At 39.3% G+C, this 21,947-nt stretch overlaps 1 protein-coding gene across 2 annotated transcripts in view; it reads left to right on the forward strand.

Annotated features, from left to right (window-relative positions):
* Positions 1-21,947, forward strand: part of ERBIN (erbb2 interacting protein) — a 121,634-nt gene that overhangs the window by 39,001 nt on the left and 60,686 nt on the right. For both annotated transcript variants that reach the window (XM_064140883.1, XM_064140884.1), the window contains 3 exons: positions 1,569-1,625; positions 12,343-12,540; positions 16,290-16,407. In XM_064140883.1, coding sequence (XP_063996953.1) covers positions 12,352-12,540; positions 16,290-16,407 — 307 coding nt within the window. In that variant the 5' untranslated portion in view covers positions 1,569-1,625; positions 12,343-12,351. The remainder of the gene's footprint in view (positions 1-1,568; positions 1,626-12,342; positions 12,541-16,289; positions 16,408-21,947) is intronic.

Below are 21,947 nucleotides of genomic sequence, written 5' to 3' on the forward strand. Positions count from 1 at the left end.
CTTCCTTCCTTCCTTTCTTCCTTCCTTCCTTTCTTCCTTCCTTCCTTCCTTCCTTCCTTAACTGGAAACATGAAGCCTTCATGATGTTTTAACATGTTATTTTTTTCCTCTTGCTGTTTGCATGTCTTGGTTGTCCTTTTGAGAATAAATTAGAAAAGTTATGCAGTATTGTGCATTGGTGTCCATTTGGTGCAAATGGAGAAGCTGGCACCATGAACTCCTGAATGAGGAATAGGACATGTGAAAGTTTGTTGCAGCACAACATTGCAGTGCCAATCTTGAGTTTGAAATGAGTTTATTTTTCTATGATTATGCTGCTGCCTATTTCTTTCCTGAGTCATAGAATCCTTCAGGTTGGAAAATACCTTTAAGATCAAGTTCAACCATTAACCCTACTCCATCAGTAAGCCATGTCTGCAGGCACCACATCTACACAGCTTTTAAACACACCCAGGAATGGTGACTCAACCACCTCCCTGGGCAGCCTCTTCTAATGGCTGACATGCCTTTCAGTGAAAATTGTTTTCCTAATGTGCAGTCTAAGTCTCCCTTGGTGCAGCTTGAGGCCACTCCCTCTGGTTCAATTACCCAGGAACTCTTCCCACTGGGAAAAACTACTGCCACCAGGAACTTTCATTCTAAATCAGCTTTGGGTTTAAGTCCATTGTGGGATTAATTTTTAGGACGTGTTTATGATTATTTTATGGTGGACTAATTCTGCTTTTTATTGAAAATCAATGAAAGACAGTTAAGTAGAGGTAAATCCTTTGAATGAAGCTACAACTTGTGCTCTTCACATTTTAATCTTTTTTTGTGGATGAGTTCTGTGCTGTCTGACTTGACTTCTTAGCTGTTCTACATGACTTCATGCTCACTTAGATATCTGTCTGGTCATAGTGACATTTAATCTCTCTGAAGAGATGTTCTGCTTCTGTCTTTGTTGGAGGCAACATTTATCCTTTCCGTAAGTCTGGCCACTAATTTAAATGTGCTCAGTTGAATGCTCTGGATGGTTTTGTTTATAATTGTTCTGTTTCAGTGAAGACAACATCAGCCTTACTGAGTATCTTGCAGCTTCCTAAAGTATGTCTAAAGCTGATGATACAGAGTGTGCTCTTTCTGTGGTCTGTTAATCTCTTACATATTTTTCCTTTTTTTTTTTTTTTTTTAGTTCTTTTAGAATTGTGTGTGCAAGAGAGGTCCAATGTCAGAGATTAGTAATTCAACACAGCAACTAAAACCGGAGTAGAAATAAAGCGATTTCATAGACAGAATGCTATAAACCAAAGATTTAATTACAGTAAAAAGCAGTGTGTTGTACTGCCTGCACACAAAAAAATAATTTCCCCCAGAAGTGTATCTGTGTAATTTTGACTGTCTTAAAATTTGGTGAAATTCTCTGAAATCTTCAAGTGACTGTTCACGCATAAGTACAGCTGTTCTTTTTATACAATACAAAAGCCAAAACTCTGAAAGCAAAATAATTGTCCTGTGTGACAAAATATCAATTTGTTCAGCTCTACTAGGGATAATGTTAACTAAAATGTTTATACCTTTGTCTTAAACAGGATGTTGGCTTTGAAAGCTCAGGGAAGAAGCAGCAGGGAGGAAAAAGTAACACAGTGGTAAGTGCCTTATTTCTTTCCTCTGGACCAGCTGCACAATATATTAAAATAGAAATGCTCTTTATTCGTATGTTGTAATTGCCTCCGCAGCACTTGAATTCTAATCTGCAACATCTCTAGTGTTATTTTGAAGGCAGTTTTTTAGTTATAAATATCTGTTCAAGAGTCAAGTGAATGATATGCATTTACATGTAATTGTGTGCACATATAGTAAGAGGAATATATGGGAAACTGTCACAGCAAAATAATTATCTCTTAAAGCTCAGTGTCCCTTTATTAAATGGTTTGCCTTGTATGTTGGACTTTTTTTTTGCTTATTCTGCTTTTGCTTGTACTGCTTAAAAAAATTAATTCTCAGGAGAGATAGATATATTTTTTTAAAAAAATGCATTAAAGATGCTTGAGAAAATGCTTTGAATGCTTATTGGACCTCTTACTGTCTTTTCTTTCTGGTTTGCTGATGTAAAGCCTAGGTGAACGTCCTATCATACCATTTTTCTCTTATTGGTGATTAACATTCTTCAGCTAGAAAATATACTTAAGAAGGTGCAAAATGTTTAGAAGCCAAATAAAGTTCAGTTTTCTGTTCAAAGCTCTGTGGAAAAGCAACACATGTTCAGGATCAGGTATTTCTTTATTAAAAGGTGCCAGTGCAAATGTCACTAAACTGCTTTTGCCCTATGTTATAAGGATTTCTGGAGGCAAGTATGTCTTCAGAACTCCATGAAATTCTGCAGAGTTGTCATTGTGTAGACATGCACACCACACCACACCCCTCCATACCCCTGGAAAAAAATACAGTAACATATGACAGCAGCTTCCATCTGCTCTGATTTTATTAATAGTACCACTCAAATGGTGGAAATGCTAATAAATATTGGCACTTCGGTGACTGTAATTTTGAGGCGTAGTATAAAAAGCCAGTTTAAAACATATGAAATCTTCTCCGTGTTTTATCCAGCATTGCTACAAACAGTGCGTACTTTAAAAGGCAGAGGCATGTGCACATGCTTGGGTTTTCCAGCCTTTTGTGTAGTCTGCAGGGCTTTGTGTGCTTTGGCATTCTCCACCGAGCAAAGGAACTGTGCTGTGACTGCGCTGCCTTTGCTGTGCTTACTGCTTCACGCTGTGTTGCTTCCTATGGGAAATGGCTAGTAATGCCTCCTTCTTCATTTCCCCTGTGCTGGTTCATCTCTTTTGACTGTGTTATAACTGGAGGAATTAAGACAGTATCTTTTCCTTTCTGCTTGAATGGGTATTGACAGTATGTGTGATATACAGCATTTATACATACAGTAAACTCAACTGTAATCCACTAAAGGACTAAACCCGAAGTGTTAAGGGTTTACCACCTCTAAGTTGGTTTGCTCAGTGTGATTAATTTTCAATTTTTTTCTGTAGAAAGTCAATAGCTTGTCCTGTTTGTTTCCATGGGTCATTTTCCCAGCAACAGGAAAAGAAATTTGAGTTACTTAATGTAGGAATTAGTAGATTCTGATAGCAGAGCAGTTCTGGTAACAGCTTGGTAACAGCTAGCTCTACTAAATAGCTGTGATTAGTAGTTATACAATAGCTGTGATTATTTCTACTGCATATTTGGTTTTTCTTTTAAAATAAAGAGATAGAGTGGCTAATAGGGGATGGAATTCACTTCAGTATCCGATTGGGATAAGTATTTTATATCGCTGGCTATCTATTAACATAAAACTGGCAAATAGAAACCCCAAGCATAATATTCCATAATGTAAAGGAATTCTGTAACCATTTGAAAACCTAAGTGTTGAAACACTGAAATATCTACATCATGGCTTTTAACAAAAGGTGGTTTTTAAAATATTCCAGCAAGATTTGAGGGGCTCCAGCAGTTTCCATCAAAATTCAATTTGTCACAGTGGGTGTCCTTGAATTTGTGTGGCTTTTGTCTCTTAACTTTTATTTGCGTAGGAGAAATAGATGAGATGTAAGCACAAGGGTTTTAAAAAACAATTTATTCCTCTTAACATTTTTTACCAGCACTACAAATACGTATCCGAAGAATATGCAATCAAGTCAAATGTCAGAAAATTAAGCTCATGTCTAATACTGATCTCAGCGACGTTGCTAATGGTGTACAATTAGATCCCATCCTTTAGATGGAATGTTACAGTGACACTTGGATAGACTGTCTGGTGAAAGGTAGTTTCTGGTGCTTTCTCGTATTTCCTTTAGTTCTTATTCCATGAGAACTACATTGTGACTGCTTCGCCTGCAGTTATGTGGTGGCAAGGTGTGTGCTTGTTACTGTGCAGTTATATATAGTGTTTATATGAAAAGTCAGTGCAAATACTTTTAAAAAGCAAAAATTGGAATTGTTTGGGTATCTCATGATTTTTACCTTTTTTTAATAGGAAATGTAACCAACAGGTTTCTTTCATTCTAGGTCAAGAATTATAAGGCTATTCCCACATTTCACTTAAAGGCCATACTTGAAGCAGAATATTTTATTGTGTAGGTTCTTGCCAAGAAGTTTTTTGCTTCTTTTCTCGGTTTAAAAACAATACTACTGTTGTTTTGTTTCTGAAAATCAGTCTGGTTTTGTAGTTGTTAAACTTGCGGTGTGGTAAGGCCAAGTACTATCTGCTTTGCTGTATTGCTACTATTTTACAGTTACAGAAATGAACAGAAGTATTTGAAATATTTAATATGCTCAAAGTAGGTTTTACTTGTCATAATATCTCTTCAGGGCTTTTTTTACCGTAGGCAGCTTAGACAAATTTCTAAGCTGGAGAATAACTATTACAATAAATACCTGGTTAGACAGTTCTAGTTCCAGTAAAGTGGGAGAATGTTGTTGTTAAACCAAGAAAGTGTTGTTGACAAACCAACTAATTCTAAAAGATTTGCAAAAACATTTGATGAAGAACTTGAAATTGTGTAAAAGATTTCTGAATATTTTAATGTAAAACAAAGCAGAAATGTGATTTAAAGCCCGTTTATGGTTAGAATAAATACATCATGTAATTTAACCCACTGTCTCCAAAACTGGCACCTGGCATTGCTATTCTGAGAGTTACCCAAAATTATCTTGCTGCTTTGGCTCTTGGAGGTGAGTTTTGGGGTTTCTTTTCTGTTTGTTTGTTTTGTTTGTTTTTCTGTGTTTTTTTTTTTTTTTTAGGTTTTATGGTTTGTTTGTGGTTGTTTTTGTTTGGTTGGTTTGTTTTGTTTTTCTGGGTTTTTTTTAGGTTACATGGTTGGTTTGTTTGTTTGATTTTTTTTTTTTAAATATAAGGAGTCTTTAGGAGCTTGGAAAGTAGGTTAACCCCAAGAGAATATTTGAGTTTTATTACCAGCTTTTGAATTCTGTATTTTGTCAAGGTGGAAGTAGAATATTGCTCGTTTTGCTTATATTTTAGCAGCTGTTGAATCAGTAAAAGCAAAAGTATTATTTCTGCCCTCTCTTCATTTCATTTTATCCCCAAATGTGACAAGTATCCGTATTTTCACATTTAATGGTTGGTTATTATTGGCTAACTTGCTCCTCCTCCTACTGTCACTACTCACTACTGTTGGTTCATGTGTAATGCCTTTTATGTATTTTTTCCCTGTATGCTGTATGTGATCAAATGCAGTGTGGTTTTTGGTGTTTCCTGCCTGGGTGAGAACACTCAGCTAACCCTTTTTATTTCCTGCTGCTTGTTCTCTTGCCCAGAGTGCAGTACTGTGGTTTATGGGTTATACTGACCTGAGTGTTTGCCAGTCTTGTTCAGTGGAGTGAATGACATAACCCAATCCAGTTCTGCTTTTTTTTTTTTTTTTTCCCTAGAAGAGACAGAAATAGTTTATATGGGATGGAGGAGAAAGTGAAAATATCTTGACACTGCCACCAAATGGGGCTTCGACACCTCGGGGAATGACGGTGCCTCTTACAAAAGGGCAGTCTCATCATAGTATGTGCTATCCTTTTGTTTCAGCTGCTTGGCAGTAGCCATTAGATTTGCACTTTACTGTACTCTCCTAAGGAGAACAAGAAAAAGAATGGCAGAGAAACAGACATCTAAGCTAAAATTTACAAAGTGCTGGCTGCTGTCTTTTAAATTAAGACCTTGGCATTCCTGTCCAAGAGGATTGAATTAATTTTAGAGGAAGCCTAAGCGAACTCTTAGTGGCCCACCCAGATTCTTTACATGATTTGCTTATGAGCAAGAAGTGCCAAGTCATTTCTGAGATGAAAGAATGAAGCATAATTCTCTTCTTCATTTACTGTGAGAGCTGAGGATGATGTATGTTCTTTAAGGTACCAAGATGTTTACAGTTACCCAAAATTCATGGGGACCTGTGCTGTTGTTAGCTGGAAGAAATTAATTTGAGTTGTGCTTTGAGTTTTCTCTATATAGCATCTTTCATCAACACACCAAGTAACTTGTGTTTTGGTATTTTCTCTGGTGTCTTCTGTTGCTGCTTTAGCAGTGGAAAAACCTTTAACATAGCTGAAAAGAGTCTGGTTTATGGTTTGGGTTTTTTTTGTCCACTTTAAGAATCTTAATTTCCTACTGATTTATTTTTAATGTAGAGGAAATAATCAATTATTTTGATTGGAGTGTTGGATGCTTTGGTGTTTTTTTTTAGTGGATTTAATAAGATTGTTATTGACAATTACTGTTTTTCATAATTTTTTTGTTTCAGCAGGATTATGATTAAACTTCTGTCAGTTGGCCAAATAAATCTTATATTTGTTGGGTGTCATGTTAGCTTACATGTTCCCCAGCACAGTATTTCGCTTTCATGTGTTTACACATCCTCAGCTCTAAAATTCTGAATTTGATTGTAGACAATGGAGTGGGCTTGAAAGAACCTGACCAGATATTTTTGTGCCTGATTCTTTGTGCCTTTCTGTATTAAGGTCTGAGAGCTGGTTTCATTTTCATCTCTGCTGGAACTGCAGTGGCTAAACATCCTTTCGAACGGTTGGAGTGGGGGGAAGTGCTTTCACCAGCTTAGTGCATGAGCTGTCACATCCTGTTAGCATCAGACAGGAAATTTAAGGGACTAATGGTACAGTAAAACTATTGCTTTTAAAGCAAATTAACAGAGATTAGGAACAAAGTTCCAGTGAGCTTAAATTCTACTTATAATAAGCCTGAGTTCAGAATTTTCAAAGAAATGTGATACCTGGAGGGCTGGGTATTTTTGCTGGTTGTTCTTGATTTGTTTTTTTTATGCTTATCAAAGCATAGGCAGACATGTGGTTAAACAAAAATGTTCTGTGCAGTTCTGGCAAATCTGTGGGTGCTGTTGGGCTGTGAGGTACATGGAATTGTCATGACAGGGGTGTGCAGAGAATCATCAGAGAGTTCTGAGAGGGTAATGTTTGAACTGGATGATGCTGTATCTTCTGGATTAACATTTAGCAAAATTCAACATCAAGCTTGGTTACACACTTTCTTTCATTAGTTATGGTCTTTCCAACCAGTGCTTTGCTTTTCTGCTTCCAGTGATTTTGTTCTACAGAATGACAGAATTAACCAGGTTGGAAATGACCTTCAAGGTCATCAAGTCTAACTTATCACCTAACACCTTCTCATTTACTAAACCATGGCACTCAGTGCCTCATCTAGTCTCTTTTTAAACACCTCCATGGATGGCGACTCTCTCCTAATATCCAGACTAAACTTCACCTGGCACAGCTTGAGGCTGTGTCCTCTTGTTCTGTCACTGGGTGCCTGGGAGAAGAGACCAACCCCCACCTGGCTACAACCTCCTTTCAGATAGTTGTAGAGAACAATGAGGTCTCTCCTGAGCCTTCTCTTCTCCAGGCTGAACAACCCCAGCTCCCTCAGCCTTTCCTCATAGGGCTTGTGCTCCAGCCCCCTCACCAGCCTTGGTGCCCTTGTTCAGGCACTTCATATTTCTTAAACTGAGGGGCCCAGAACTGGACACAGTACTCAAGGTGTGGCCTAACCATTGCTGGGCAGAATGACTTCCCTGGTCCTGCTGGCCACACCATTCCTGATGCAGACCAGGATGCCATTGGTCTTCTTGACCACCTGGGCACACTGCTGGTTCATGTTCAGTTGCATGTCGGTCATTACCCCCAGATCCCTCTCTGCCTGGCTGCTCTCCAGCCACTCTGTCCCCAGCCTGTAGCACTACATGAGGTTGTTATGGCCGAAGTGCAGAACCTGGCACTTGGACTTAGTAAAACTCATGGCACTGGACTGTGCTCCTCTATCCAGTCTGTCCAGGTTGCTCTGCAGAGCCCTCCTACCCTCTAACAGATCAACACGGGCTCCCAACTTGCTGTCATCCGCAGACTTAGTGATGCTGGACTCAAACCCTTCATCCAGATCATCAGTAAAGATATTAAGTGGGACTAGGCCCAGCACCAATCCCTGGAGCACACCACTAGTGACTGCCTGCCAACTGGATGTGGTACCATTCATCACCTCTCTGGGCCTGGCCATCCAGACAGTTCTTAAGCCAGCATGTCCGTGAGCTGCCAGCTTGGCCAGGAGTTTGCTATGGCAGACAGTGTCAAAGGACTTGCTGAAGTTTAGGTAGACTACATCCACAGCCTTCCCCATGACCACCAGGTGAGTCACCTGGTCATAAAAGGAGATCAGGTTGGTCTAGTCAGTATAAATTTCATTGCATTGGGTTGATACTGCACAGTTTTGGTAGTGGTGGGGGCTGCAGGTGTGGTGTCTGTGAGAATATGCTTGGAGGTGGCCCCAAGCCAGATGGAACTAGTTCCAGCCATCTCTAGGATGGACCGGCTACCAGTCGAAGTTCGGTGAGCCAGCTGTAATGGTAGCACTTCTCTGATGACATTTTAAAGAAAGCATCTCTGGTAAAGACCATGGTGAGGTAGGTTGTCCTTGTGCAGCCCATGGATGTTGATGGTGGAGCAGATATGCACCTTGCACAGAGAAGGTGGGTACCTGAAGAAGGCAATGACCCTGTGGGGTGCCAGTGCTGGAGCAGGCTTCTGGCAGGACCTGTGTCGCTATAGGCAGAGAAGCCCGTGCTGGCAGTGGTTTGCTGTCAGGAGTTGTGATCCTGTGCCATGTGGAAAAGACAAGTGCTGGGGCAGATTATGAGGAACGACAGCCCACGGGAAAGGGCTCACACTGGAGGAGATTGTGGAGGACTTTATTCTGTGGATGAGACCCTGTGCTGGAGGAGGGGAAGCATGTGAGGAGGAGGGACCAGCTGAGACAATGTATAATAAACTAACTACAGTACCCATTTGCCATACCCTTGTGCCCCTTAAGGGAAAAGGGTAGAAATGTTGTGGGTGATAGAGTTCCTTGATGGGCACCTGGCAGCCAATCAAGGTCAACCCACCGCATAGATGTCAGTCCACTGTTTTTACAGTGTAAGTGTGACCTAATTATCGTCTTTGCTGTATCTTCTCCAGTTTGTTGTTTGGGGTTTTTTGTTGGTTGTTCTGGTGTGGTGGTTGTTACTGGTTTTGAATTTTTTAATTTTTTTTTCTTTTGATTATTGTCCATTTATTCGCCTGCTTTTAGCAAGCGTCAGCAGCTGCTTGGTTACACTTTAGCAAGTGTACTTGCTGCTTTTGGAGAGCTGATAGCTGTTGGTAGTGACAGTGATCTGCTGATAGATTAGAGTGGAGGGGGAAATGTGTGTCTGGAAGCAGAAAACTCCCAAATTTCAAAATAGAAGAGGTAATTTTTAAGTTCTTTTCGTTTGTTTGTTTTTACTGGATATCACTGCCTTCCTGAGCAAAACTTGCAAGACTCCTTGGTCGTTTTGGCTTTGCTTATCAATTGTGAAACTTAAAGTGCTCCAAGTCATTCATGGACTCAAACATGATAGACTAAACGAGCTGAAATCTTTTATCCAGTTGCATGGATACAAGGCAGTAAAACTAAGATGAAGCTTTGTTGTAGTTTGTGTTGGATAAATTGTATGTAGTTTCAGAGAAGAACGTCTTTCAGTTGTGAACTCTTACCTCCCTGATCATACTGGTTAAGCACTAGCACTACACAGTACTTTGTAGAGTCTCAGAATGTTGAGGTTTGAATGAGGCCTTTGTACATCTAGTCTAAATCCTCTGCTAATGTATGTATGCTTAGATCAGGTTGCACAGGAATATGTCCAGGTGGGTTTTGAAAGTCTCCAGAGGAGAAGACTCCACAGCCTCTCTGGTTTAAGTGAAACTTCCTGTGCACTAGTTAATACCTGTTGCCCCCTGTCCTGTCATTGGCCACCACTGAGAAGAGCCAGCCCCATTCTTTTGACCTCCATCCTTTAGATACTTGAAAGCATTTATAAGATCCCCTTTCAGTCTTTCTTTTTCCAGGCTAAGAAGCTGCATGTCTATCAGCCGCCTCTTGTAAGAGAGATGTGCCAGTCCCCTTAATCATCTTTATGGCCCTCCTTTGGACTCCTTCCAGGGACACAGAACTGTACAGAGTACTCCAGGTGCAGGGCCTCCAGGACAGAGTAGGGGAGGAGGAGAAAGTCCCTTGGCTTGCTGGCCACACTGTTAATGCACCTCAGAATACCACTGGCCTTCTTGGCTAACAGTGCTGTCTCATGGTGGAACTTACTGTCCACCAGCACTCCCAGGTCCTCTGCAGAGATGCTTTCTAGCAGATCAACCTGTGCTGGTTTGTGGGGTTGTTCCTTCTCAGGCGCTGAACTTGTCCTTGTTAAACTTATTTAAGATCACCTTTGCCCAGCTCTCCAGCCTATCCTGGCCTTGCTGAATGGCAGCATGACCTCTTGATATCTTAGCTGCTCCTAACAGAGCTAAGAGTATGCTCTGTCCCCTCATCCAGGATGCTGATGAATGTGTTGAACAAAATGACCCTGTACTGACCCTTGGAGAGCACCACTAACCACAGGCCTTTAAACAGACCTTCCACCACAGATCACAACCCGCTGAGCTCTGTCATTCAGGTAGTTCTCAGTCCTGCTCACTGTCCACTCATCTAACCTATGCTTTCTGATCATACCTATGAGGATGTTATGGGACACAGTGTCAAAAGCCTTGCTAAAATCAGGGTAGACAGCATTGCTGCTTTCCCCTTATTAGCCCACCTGGCCACACCATCATAAGATGCTATCAGATTGGTCAAGCATGGTTTCCCCTTCATGAATCCATGCCAACTACTCCTGATAGTCTTCTTTTCCTTCCCATGCTTAGGTATGACCTCCAGAATGAGCTATTCCATCACCTTCCCAGGGTTGGAAGTGAAGCTGGCTGGCCTGTAGTTTCCTGGGTCATCCTCCTTGCCTTTTTTGGCAGTGGGTATCCTTCAGTCCTCAGGCACCTCCCCTGTTCTCCATGACCTTTCAAAAATGATGGAGAATGGATTAGCAATAACCTTAGTCAGCTCTTTTAGTACTTGTGGATGCATCCTGTTGGGGCCTACAGGTTTGTGCGTGTCCAGCTTTTCTAGAGAGTCTGAACCCATTCCTGTGTGACTAAGAGAGAGTCTTCCTTCCTCTAGACTTTCTATCTTAAGTCTAGGGACTGAGAGCCAGCCTCTGCAGTAAAGACTGACGCAAAGGCAGCTTTCAGTAGTTCTGCCTTCTCTGTGTTCTCTGTCACCAGGTCACCCAACTCATTCAGCAGCAGGCCCACGTTTTGCTGGGTACTTTTTCTGGCTGATGTAATTAAAGAAGCCCTTCTTGGTTTTTTTTACATCCTTTGCCAGATTGAATTCCAAGAGTGCCTTAGATTTCCTTGTAGCATCCTTGTGCACTCTGGCAGCATTCATATATGCCTCCCAAGTGGCCAATCCTTTTCCCCGCATTCTGTTAACCTCCTCTTTCTGCTTGAGGTTTTCCAGAAGCTCCTTGTTTGTCCATGCAGGGCTCTGACTTTTACTTGATTTCTTGCTAATAGGGATGCATCAATCTTGAGCTTGGAGGAGGTGGTGCTTGAATATTAACCAGCTCTTTTCAACTGCCCTATTATCTTCTAAAGCTCTAGCCCGTATGATTCTTGCAAGGAAGTCTCTGAAGAGGTCCAGGTTAGCTTTCCTGAAGTCTGTAGCTGCAAACCTTCTTACTACTCTGCTACTTACTTCTGTGTTCTTAAATACTATACCATACTTATAATAGAAAGCATTTTTTTCTCACAGATTTGAGACTTCTTGAAACAGTCTTCATCACTGTTTAATGTAGGAAGTAAAACATGTCTGCACAGTTGCTGCTGCCTTCAGGATAGAGGTGGATCAATGGATGGTAGTTTCTTTTGTCTCATTTTGTGTAGTTACTGTAGAATTTTTTCCCAGTTACCATCACAGTTAATGCATATGAATGAGTGAAGACTACGCCTCTCTGAAATACATGTCTGTGTTGTTTAAACCACCCATTTTTACTAAGGAATTTGCTACAGATACTGATCCTTAGGTCTGCTCATCAAATAAGCTTGGAAGAGGAGGTGTGTAATGAAATTTAAAAATGATCCTTTGTAAAGGTAGGGATAAACTCTTGTTGTAAAAAAGCAGGACTGCTGCTTTGTCCCCTGTATGTGTAGGTGTACTGACTCCATTTAATGCCACTACGGATCTTTGTGTTTAGAAGAAAGTGAATACTCTCTCCTCTCTCTCTCATGCATGTGTATATACACTTACACTGATAGTGTCTGTACTTCTTTCTTTCCCAGGTATTTAGCAGCCATTGAGAGTTTGAGAAGCTGCCTGTGTGAATATTTCTGCATTTGTCCTGGTTTTAAAATTGGTGTGTTTCTGGTTTACAGTGCCTGAAGATGACAACGAAGCGGAATTTGTTCGTGCGGCTGGTGCCATGCCGCTGTCTGCGTGGAGAGGAGGAAACAGTCACTACCCTTGATTATTCCCACTGCAGCTTGGAACAGGTGCCTAAGGAGATTTTTACTTTTGAAAAGACATTGGAAGAACTCTATTTAGATGCTAATCAGATTGAAGAGCTTCCAAAGGTATGTCGACTGGCTTTCCTTTTAGTTACATTTATTAACTTCATCAGCACTGTAGATGCAAATAGTGTTTAGCTTCCCACTTCAGCTTTTAGGCTTCAGTTTGCCAAATGTTTTTAAGTAAATGTTTGTCCCAGAAAAAGTAGTCCCGCTGGAAGATCTCGAGAAGCCATCAATGAAAATCTATACTTGTACATATAATAGAGCCAATAACATATAAGTTAAAACCAGACGTTTTGTCTAGTTTGACGTTTAATTCTTTCTCTTCCCAAGCAGATACTTTGTTAGAGTTACTCCCTTTAGGTTTTAGTTGTTTTGTTTCAAAAATTTCATTTCAACCTCAAAGGTATTTTTTCATGTTATTTTCACAACTTCATTTCTGTCTCTTTTTCTTTATTGGAGAATAACAACATTGACTGCTTAGAAAACAGAAAAAAACACTTTTCTTAGGAAAGAAAAAAAACAAACAAAAGACTCTTCTTGCATTGTATTCTTATTTCCCACATCATAATAGCTAAGCAAAAATCTTGGTACCAAACTCATAAATCTCCATAAATTCTTTTGTTAATCTTAAGAGGAAGAAAGACACTACTGTGGTGATCAGACGGATCCATGTTGGCGTTTCAGACCAGAAACAGGATTTAGTCTGCCTTGTCTTCTGTTAGATGCCATTTGAATTCATTAGTCAGTTCCTATGTGAAATGCAGTTTTGATACATGAAAAAACTGAGACGTGAGCAGTCTGGCCTAATACTGAATTACAAATTTGATTACAAATCCTGCTTTAACATTTATATTCCTTTTTACTTTGAACTGCAGGGACCTGTAATAGCCTATTTCAGGTATAATGTGTTATCCTTACAAGCTTATTTTTGAAAGGGGAAGTATTTTATTTTTAAAGCTGTTAAGTAATTTTGGTCATAATTTTTTCCTACTTTCAGTGTCCAAAAGAAAAAAGCTACTTATAAATTCAAATACTGTAAAGGAAGAAGCAGAGAAATTAGGGAGTGGTGAATACTTAATGAAGTGTTTTATTTAATAATTTGTCAGAAATTATAATCTTAAAACTACCCATAGATTGTCCATAAGGGAAGGCCTGTAATATTTGAAATTATCATAGACTCACCTAGGGTACTGTGTGCAATGCTGGAGCCCCCAACACAAGAAGGACATGGAACTGTTGGAAAAAGTCCAGAGGTGGGCCATGAAGATGATCAGAGGGATGGAGCACCTCTGCTATGATGATAGTCTACAAGAGTTGGGACTCTTCAGCCTGGAGAGGAGAAGGCTTTGAGGAGACATAATGGCCTTCAGTATCTGAAGGGAGTCCACAGGAAGGATGGGGAGGGACTATTCACAAGGTCTTGTAATGTTGGGACAAGGGATTGTGGGTTTAAAGTGGAAGAGGGGAGATTCAAACTAGATGTTAGGAAAGGGTTCCTTACAGTGAGGGTGGTGAGACACTGGCTCAGGTTGCCCAGGAAGGTTGTGAATGCTCCTTCCCTGGAGGTGTTTGAGGCCAAGTTAGATGAGGCCTGTTCTAGTGGGAGGTGTCCCTGCCTGTTGTGGAAGGTTTGAACTGGGTGATCCTTGAATTTGTTTCCAACCTACACCATTTTGTGATTTGGAGCCAGAGATTCAAACTTTGTGTGCCTTTTCTGTGCCCCAAACTTTTGTTAGTCTTTTAAATTGGGGGGAAATAAGGCTTCTAATTAAAACATATCAGATGAAGGGTATAGTGTACTTCTTAGGCTGCATCCAATTTTCTGAAGCTTGAAGAAGTTGCTGCTCTCCTTTTTGCCCCTGGTGGCATGTTCTTATCCCTGTTTTGCACTTTGTGCACCACAACACATCTCTCTGGTTTTGACTGTTGTCACTCTGGTCACTGAACTGGCCTATTAGTGTCTGGGGTTTTATATTTGTTTTTTAAATTGCTTCCACTCTTTTAAGAAAGATTGGAGCATATTCCAGCATACTTACAATATGGTTATTACAGTAAATCTCCTTACTGTATTTCACTCTCTGAGGACATACAGCATGAGGGAAGTGTGGTGGAGAAGGACTTTGCATTCAACAAAGTTATGGTGTGCAGTGTCAGTTTCAAAAGTTACCTGGCATTTGATGTGGTATCATCTTACTTGCTAAATCACATCTGAAAAGGTACTTTGTTTATTCCATGATGTGCACTTGAGCTGAAAAGCTCAAAGTATAGCACTTTACAGTGCCTTCTTTGCTGTTTGGAAGACATTGGAATTCTGCAGTAAAATAGTCCTTAATTACATGACTGCTGCTGTTTGGTGATCATATACTTAACCACTGAATATATAAACATTAAAAAGTACAACAACAACAAAAGAAACAACTGAAAACTCACTACCATCCAAAACTCCCTTCCTATTTATTTTCCATTAAAGGTACTGCAATTCCATGTAGCTGTGTTTCCTTTTACCTGACTGATGACTTACGGTTTCAGGAGTCCAGATTATAGTTTTCAGGGATGAAAGTATATATATTAAGTATATATTCTTGCCCAAACTACTGAAATACCAAAGTTGTTCTTGCCATTTGAAATCCTAAGTAATTTGTAACTCTTCAGAGTCTAAATGATACCAATGAGCTGTAATAGGTGCACTTTTCTGATAAACTGGCACATCAGTAGGGAAATTAAAGCTCATTCCTTGAACTGAGCTGTTATATGCAAACATTATGTGAATGGGAATAGCTCAAACAATTTATAGTTGAAACAATGGCCTCATAATTGAAAGACACCCAAGAAATTTTGGTTGAACTAAACTCTTTGCTCTGATGTTGATCAGGATAAATTTTTGTAGTTGTAGAATACATCCTCATCTTGTATGACCTGTTCTCAGAGTTCCGAAAGAAAAGAACACTGAGATCAGGTATTTGCAAGTGATCTTAGCAGAATTGTTAGGAAGGGAATGTTGACCATAAATTGTTCAGGTGAACCAATTCGACCATATTCTTTAGAGATTTTTTTTGTAGTACCTTTCAGTTTCCTACATAGTATTTGAGGACTTTTCTTCCATTACACTAACACTGATTGCCATACTTTGTAGCTCCTAAAGCTTTATAAGAATGTCAAGGCATACAGAAAGAGAACAGACTCTTCCTAAGCTAGTACTTGCTGCAAATTATAATGCATGGGCATAGAGGCTGTCTTTTTTTGATATCTGTAGAGCAAACTTTCTCTAGCTTTCATTATAAAGTTTGCCAGATTTTCATGTACTTGAGCTAGGAAATGTGGAAAGGAATCAAATAATTCTAAAATATAATGGAGTAAAATAAACGTTTTGGAAAAAGATCAATACCTACTCAAATCCTGTGTTCGACTGGAGGGGGAAGAAAAAGGCACGTGTCTATTTAACTTTTTTGACAAAGCTGTCATCACCTCTGGGGTATCACATGGCACATTTAAGTTAAGGGAAATATTTTGTAGTGTTGGCAGGACTATATGTAACTACAGGTCCCAGTTTCTGAGGCAGTGGAAGGAACTTGTAAGAAGTGTTAAGTATAGCTTCTGGCTTGTTGTGACTGCAGATTTTTTGCCTTCCTCAGCATTGAGAACTTAGTCAATTTTGGATAAAATTAGCTAAATGAAGTTTTTGTAGTCATAGACTCTGTGTAGTCTGGCCTTCAAGCTGCAAGGTCAAAAGTTTAAAGGGATTAAAAGCAAAAGCTATATAGGCAAATCTAAGAGAAAGTTGCATTCTTTTTTCCCCTTTGTTTCAACAGCAACTTTTTAACTGTCAGTCTCTGCACAAGCTGAGTTTGCCAGACAATGATCTAACCACATTGCCAGCATCCATTGCAAATCTCATTAATCTCAGGGAACTGGATGTCAGCAAGAATGGTAAGTCACTTCACTTACTAAATTGAGGTAACTAAAAGGCAAATCACTATTGACTCTACAAAGACACTGTTGAAAATGTATTTTTTTAAAGGTACACAACTAGCAAATTTCAAATTACTACTCCAAATCACCACTTAACATGAGAGATGATCTTTTATGGTCTAACTGTGGTATTTAATTGTGCCTCAGGTTGCTTGGTGTGTACTTTGAGATTCATTACTGAAAACTGATAATTTATTTTATATTATTTCAAAATGCATGTACTTAACTACGTTACTTCTAAAGGTTTTTAGCATGCTTCACGATACTGAAGACAGCTTGCACAAGAACTAGTAACATTTTTCTGAATTCTGTTGTTATACTTTGTTTCATATGAAAATTGTTACATTTTGTTTTAATGAGATGTCTGAAAATTGTAGTAGAACTTGGCTGCTCTGCTGTCCTGCCCTGAGGTCAGTAACCTCTGTCTCATGGAGAGAACTATGTGGACAATGACTGGTTCACTTGTCTGACTTGTTAAAAATCTATCATTCTGTGTGCGTCAACCTTCTATGAATTATGAAGTGTTGTCAGCCAAGTGTTGCATATGTGTTGTTTTATTAACGCTGCTGCTTTAGCAGGCTGCAGATATGTACAACTGTGAGGAAATGGAAAGAACTTGTTTTGTAATCAGACTTAGTTTTGTCACTTATTTAAGATAAAATAAAATTCAGTTGTCATGCTAATTGAGAAGTTTATACTAGAATTGCCTTACTAATTAAATGTGAAGTAAGAGGACTTCTTGAAATCGTATTTGAAAATAAGAATTATATTAATATGCTAAAGATTTTTATCATATTACATCAATTGTTTTATTTGGACAGCTAGCTAATTATGTCTCTGCCAAGTTGAGTAAGTTCTGCTCTATTGAGAAAGTATTCTGGTTGTTGAGATGTTGGCATTCTCCTCGATTGGACGTGGTAGATCTATCTGTGCTTAAAATGTTACTTTATTTTTTCTGGCTAATAGATGCAGCATTTAGAGTGATAAATTGACCTGCTTGTCACTGCTCTGTTCCTGGTACAAGTGGATTAATAGTCTTTCTTAAAGAGCACTGGCCTTAAACTTTCATTGTGACACACAACAGAGAAATAATCATCTTTTTGTCCTAGACTGAACTGTTGAAAGAACTTTTTCCAACACAAGTTCTCAATGCATTAGACTTAGAAGCAGCAAAAGGGCATTTGACTTCCAGTGCTGGCAAATTCCTTAGCTTATGTACATAAATAGGCAGCTGGTACCAGCTAGAGTTACTTGTCTGTCCAAAATGGTGTAACCTTTAGATAAGCCTTCGGAGAGCTGCTGAAAAGAGCACTTGTTCTAATGAGGCATATAAAGAATTTAAAGAGGCAATAGCTGAACTATCCCAGTAAACTGCGAGGCTCTGTTTTCTAGGGCTTGTTTTGTTCTGTTGTTGATAACCTTTCAAAGAAATGTCGGGACACAAGCTTATTTAAACTATTATCATGTGTCTGTTCTCCATCTTACTGCAGTTTGGACAGCTTCTCTGCCTAGTGTTGCGCATCAAAAATAGTTCTGAGGTCACATGCTTGTTTACTTGGGACATGTTTTCTCCCACTATTCCTGAAAGCTCTGTAACACTTAACAAAAAAATAAAAAGAAACAGGGTTTCTGTTTGTCCCTATTGGATGAGGTGAGAAATAGTGCTTTTTATTTGATTTAGGAGGCTGCATTTTAGATGTTAGATAGTTAGATGTTAGTTTTCAAATACTAGTGTGCATGAAATACGAAAGGATTTTCATGAAAGATAATTGAGCTGTTATGTCATAGGCACAGTCAAATGTCTTAACTGAAGTATTGAATTACCTAAAGAACTGATAAAAAACTGAAGAATGGACCTTCAGTTTTAAAATGTGTCCAAGTTACTTTATGAATTGCAAAGTCTATCTTCCAAGGGGAGACCTGTTACACAGGAAACCATCCAGCTTTCTAAGTAGAACTGCAGAAACATGCATAATATTTGATGTGTAGACGAAAGACCAAAATTGCAGATTTTTTCAAAGTTGTACATTTGTTACATAAAAATTATTTGCACAAGAAAACAATCTTTATCATGTCTTAATAGGTCATAAAAGGTCATGCTTTTGTAATTTCAGGTTTACAAGTCTTATTTCCTATATACAATGTATAAAGCTGTGTAACAGAGGTGCAGCAGAAGTCCAAGTCTTTGATATTTAAGAATATTTACTAATATTTAATCAGAAGGAGGATTCATTGAGTCTAATGTGCTGTCTCCAACAATGTCCAAAAGCAGAAAGACAAGAGATATGCATGTGTTCTACTGCATGCCCCAGTGCCCAGCACCTCCTGCTATTGGGCCACCTTGGGCCAGACAAGGTGGGGTTTATTTAGTAGTCTTCATTTGACTTCTTGGTCAGTATATCTAGTCTGTGTGACATACACACAACCACTAAAGAGTCTGTGTTCTGGAGCATAAAGAGGTCTTTGTGTATGTGTTTGATTTGGAATATATTATTAATGGTTGCTGAAGAGGTCATGGCATAGATGTATCCTGAAATACCAAATTGCTGCTGCACATGCAGCAAGAAAGGAACAGAGTTAATAGTCATAGAATCATAGAACAGCTTAGGTTGGAAGGAACCTCAGATATCATCTACTCCAGTGTGCTAGTTTGAAGCAGACTAGAAGGTTTTGGTGAGAGAAAGTAGATAATTGGCTGTGAAAGGAAAACAATGGTTATGTCTCCTTCCCTCACAGTCTCACTGAGAGGTATGGGAACAAGAAAGTAAACATTAGATAACACTTTTCGCCATCTTCTCTCTCTGCTTCTGGCTTCAGACTGAGCTACATCTCCCTAACCTCACTGCCACTAACCTTGCTCCTTAACCTCTTGGCTGAACCTCTTTTTCTTCCTAGGATTTGGGGTAAGGTTGAGAGGGGCAGGGGGAAGGTGCAGGGGTGGTTGAGAGCCCCTCCTGGGGACTCAGGTTTCTGGGAGGGGAGTTGTGTTTCTGTATTACTTTTTAACTTGTATGTTTCTGTATATAACTGTATATACTGTAAATATCTGCTTGTACATTGTGCTAGCTGTAAATAAATAGCTTCATTTATATTCCCAGAGCCTGTCTGAGTTAGCTGGGGTACCTTCTGAAGTGTGGGGGGGCAGATAACACCCAAACCACCACACTCCAGCCTCTGTGCAATGGGCAGGGGTGCCTCTCAACCGTTGCTCAAGGCTTCATCCAACCTGGCCTTGGCAATAGGCAATAAGTTCCGTATTTTTTTTTTGGTAGTAATTATGTGATTTGTCCTTTTATGGCTTTTAATGTAATTTCCCAAGAGTGTCTTGAACCCTTAATGTCATAGGTATTTCATTGCTTCTCTCCAGGTGTGTTTCAGCTTTGAAATATTTATCTGAAGCTTGATACTGTCCTAGTTACAAAGATGAAACTGTACTTGGAACAAATATCACAATAGATAAACCACATTCCTGTATCAGAAATTGTATCCTGCACTGTAGAAACACCCTTTTATCCCAGTCCTGAAGTGACGATGCAGCATACAAAACAGAATTTGCATAGAAAACACGAGTGTTTCATTTATGAATCTAAAGGAAAACTTTTATCTTTTCAGTTTCGTGTAGCCAAGTTATTTATGTGTCAACAATTGTACAGAAAAAACAACCAAAGCAATACCCATTTTAAAAAATCACCAAAAATCTCCCCACTACCACTCTTCACCCCTTAATTGGTCTCCTTAAGGGTTTGTTAACTTTTAGGGGACAATAATTTCTTTTTTTTTCCAGGATGCTAGTGTTAGCCTGCATCTATTGGGACAATTTATGGGGCAATGTGAAATAATGCCAAGGAAATATTCTCCTGTGAAGGAGGGGAAAGCATTTATTAACAGTGTACTGTGGCATATACAAATGGACTGAAGAGATAGCTTTGAAGATGACTAGGTGGTTTGGAAGAAGGCTGAAACACACAATTAGGTGACTTGCTAAGAAGCCCTGGGTTCAATCCCCAGCATCTCCACCAGTGATCTGTCTTGAGCTTAGGAACAGGCAGATGCTCTTTACCCCTCCCCAAAGCAGTAAAAGAAAACGCTCCACACAAGATTGGAAAGAATTGGAAATGTAAATGGAAGTACTATTCACAGCTATACAAATGAGCACAGAAACATGCAAAATGACACAAAGTCATGTTCAGCCTCACAATTTCACTAGGCCAAAGCCTCTCTACCAAGAAGGCTTCAAATGCCCCCTGCACCGTACCTCTTTCTATAGCCCTCCAATACCAGGCCCAAATGATGCAGTAAGAAAATCATCTTGCCTGCACCATGTCCCAGACCCTGGCATTGGAGAGATAACAGTCTGCACTAGGAGGGGAGCAGGCAGAGGAGAAAGGCAGTACAGCCTGGGTTGTTCATTTATAAAGATGAGATGCAGGCATAATGGGAATGAAATAACAAAGATTACACTTTTCTGTTGTCTACTTCCTGAGCATTCTAGGCCTTTGGAAAACTATACTCAATAGTTCAGAGATCTCAATTCTTAAACCCATAACATGGGGCTCTCCTGGAAGTCTGGGAAATGGATTTGAAATCAGTTGTGACTATAAATAATCATGACAAAAGTTATTAACACATGCACGTTTGGATCAAATGTTTTTCTCAGCTTTCCCAGCTATGCCAATACATATGTGTAAGAGGAATAAAAAAACAAGACCCACAAAAAAACAACAGTAAACTCTCATCTTACTTGCCTGCATCAGCTCTGATAACTGAACAGTGCAAGTTTATTGTTGTTAGTCAAAAGGATGAGGTGGCATTATGCATTTAAACAGATCAGAAGGCCAACGTACAGTATAAAGCAGGATTTATTGCTGAGTGAACCTCACAGAATTGGTATGAGGTTTTGGTTTTTTTTTTTTATTTTTAGAGTTCAGATTTAAAACTTAGCATCTGGAATTTCACAACTGGTCTCAAACCAAAAATTTTAGACATGTGAAACTTGACTCAGACTAGGAATGGGTTTCGAAGCTATAAAAAAGCCATTTACATCGTAATGCTCCTGCTTCTCCGCACATGGATATTTATACTGGAAGAAACCCCTTCTGTCTTAATTGTGAATAAATACTTTATTACCGTATAAAAACATGTAGTTAAGTACCTGTCTTGTTAACAAAATAGCACCAAATGTATTCTAATCCTGCATTTTATTGTACATCTATAATTATGTTACTTGTCATAACCAATAAGAGTACATTTTTCTTAACTCATTAGAAAAGCTTAAAAATCTCACTGTGACAGTATTTCCAGGAATGTTTTTCTCTCTTGTGGTATTTGTAGTTCAACTGACATTTTTTCATTAATCATTACATGGACTGTACAAATGTTAATTTGTTTTCCTTACCAAAAAACTCCAAAGAGCCTTTCAAAAATCATATTTAACTTCCATTTTTCATCATGTAAACTTAAGGTAGGAATCCCCCTCATAGTTGCCGCATACAGCTCCT

Source organism: Pogoniulus pusillus, chromosome Z, assembly GCF_015220805.1.
Source record: "Pogoniulus pusillus isolate bPogPus1 chromosome Z, bPogPus1.pri, whole genome shotgun sequence".
NCBI classification, from domain to species: Eukaryota; Metazoa; Chordata; class Aves; order Piciformes; family Lybiidae; genus Pogoniulus; species Pogoniulus pusillus.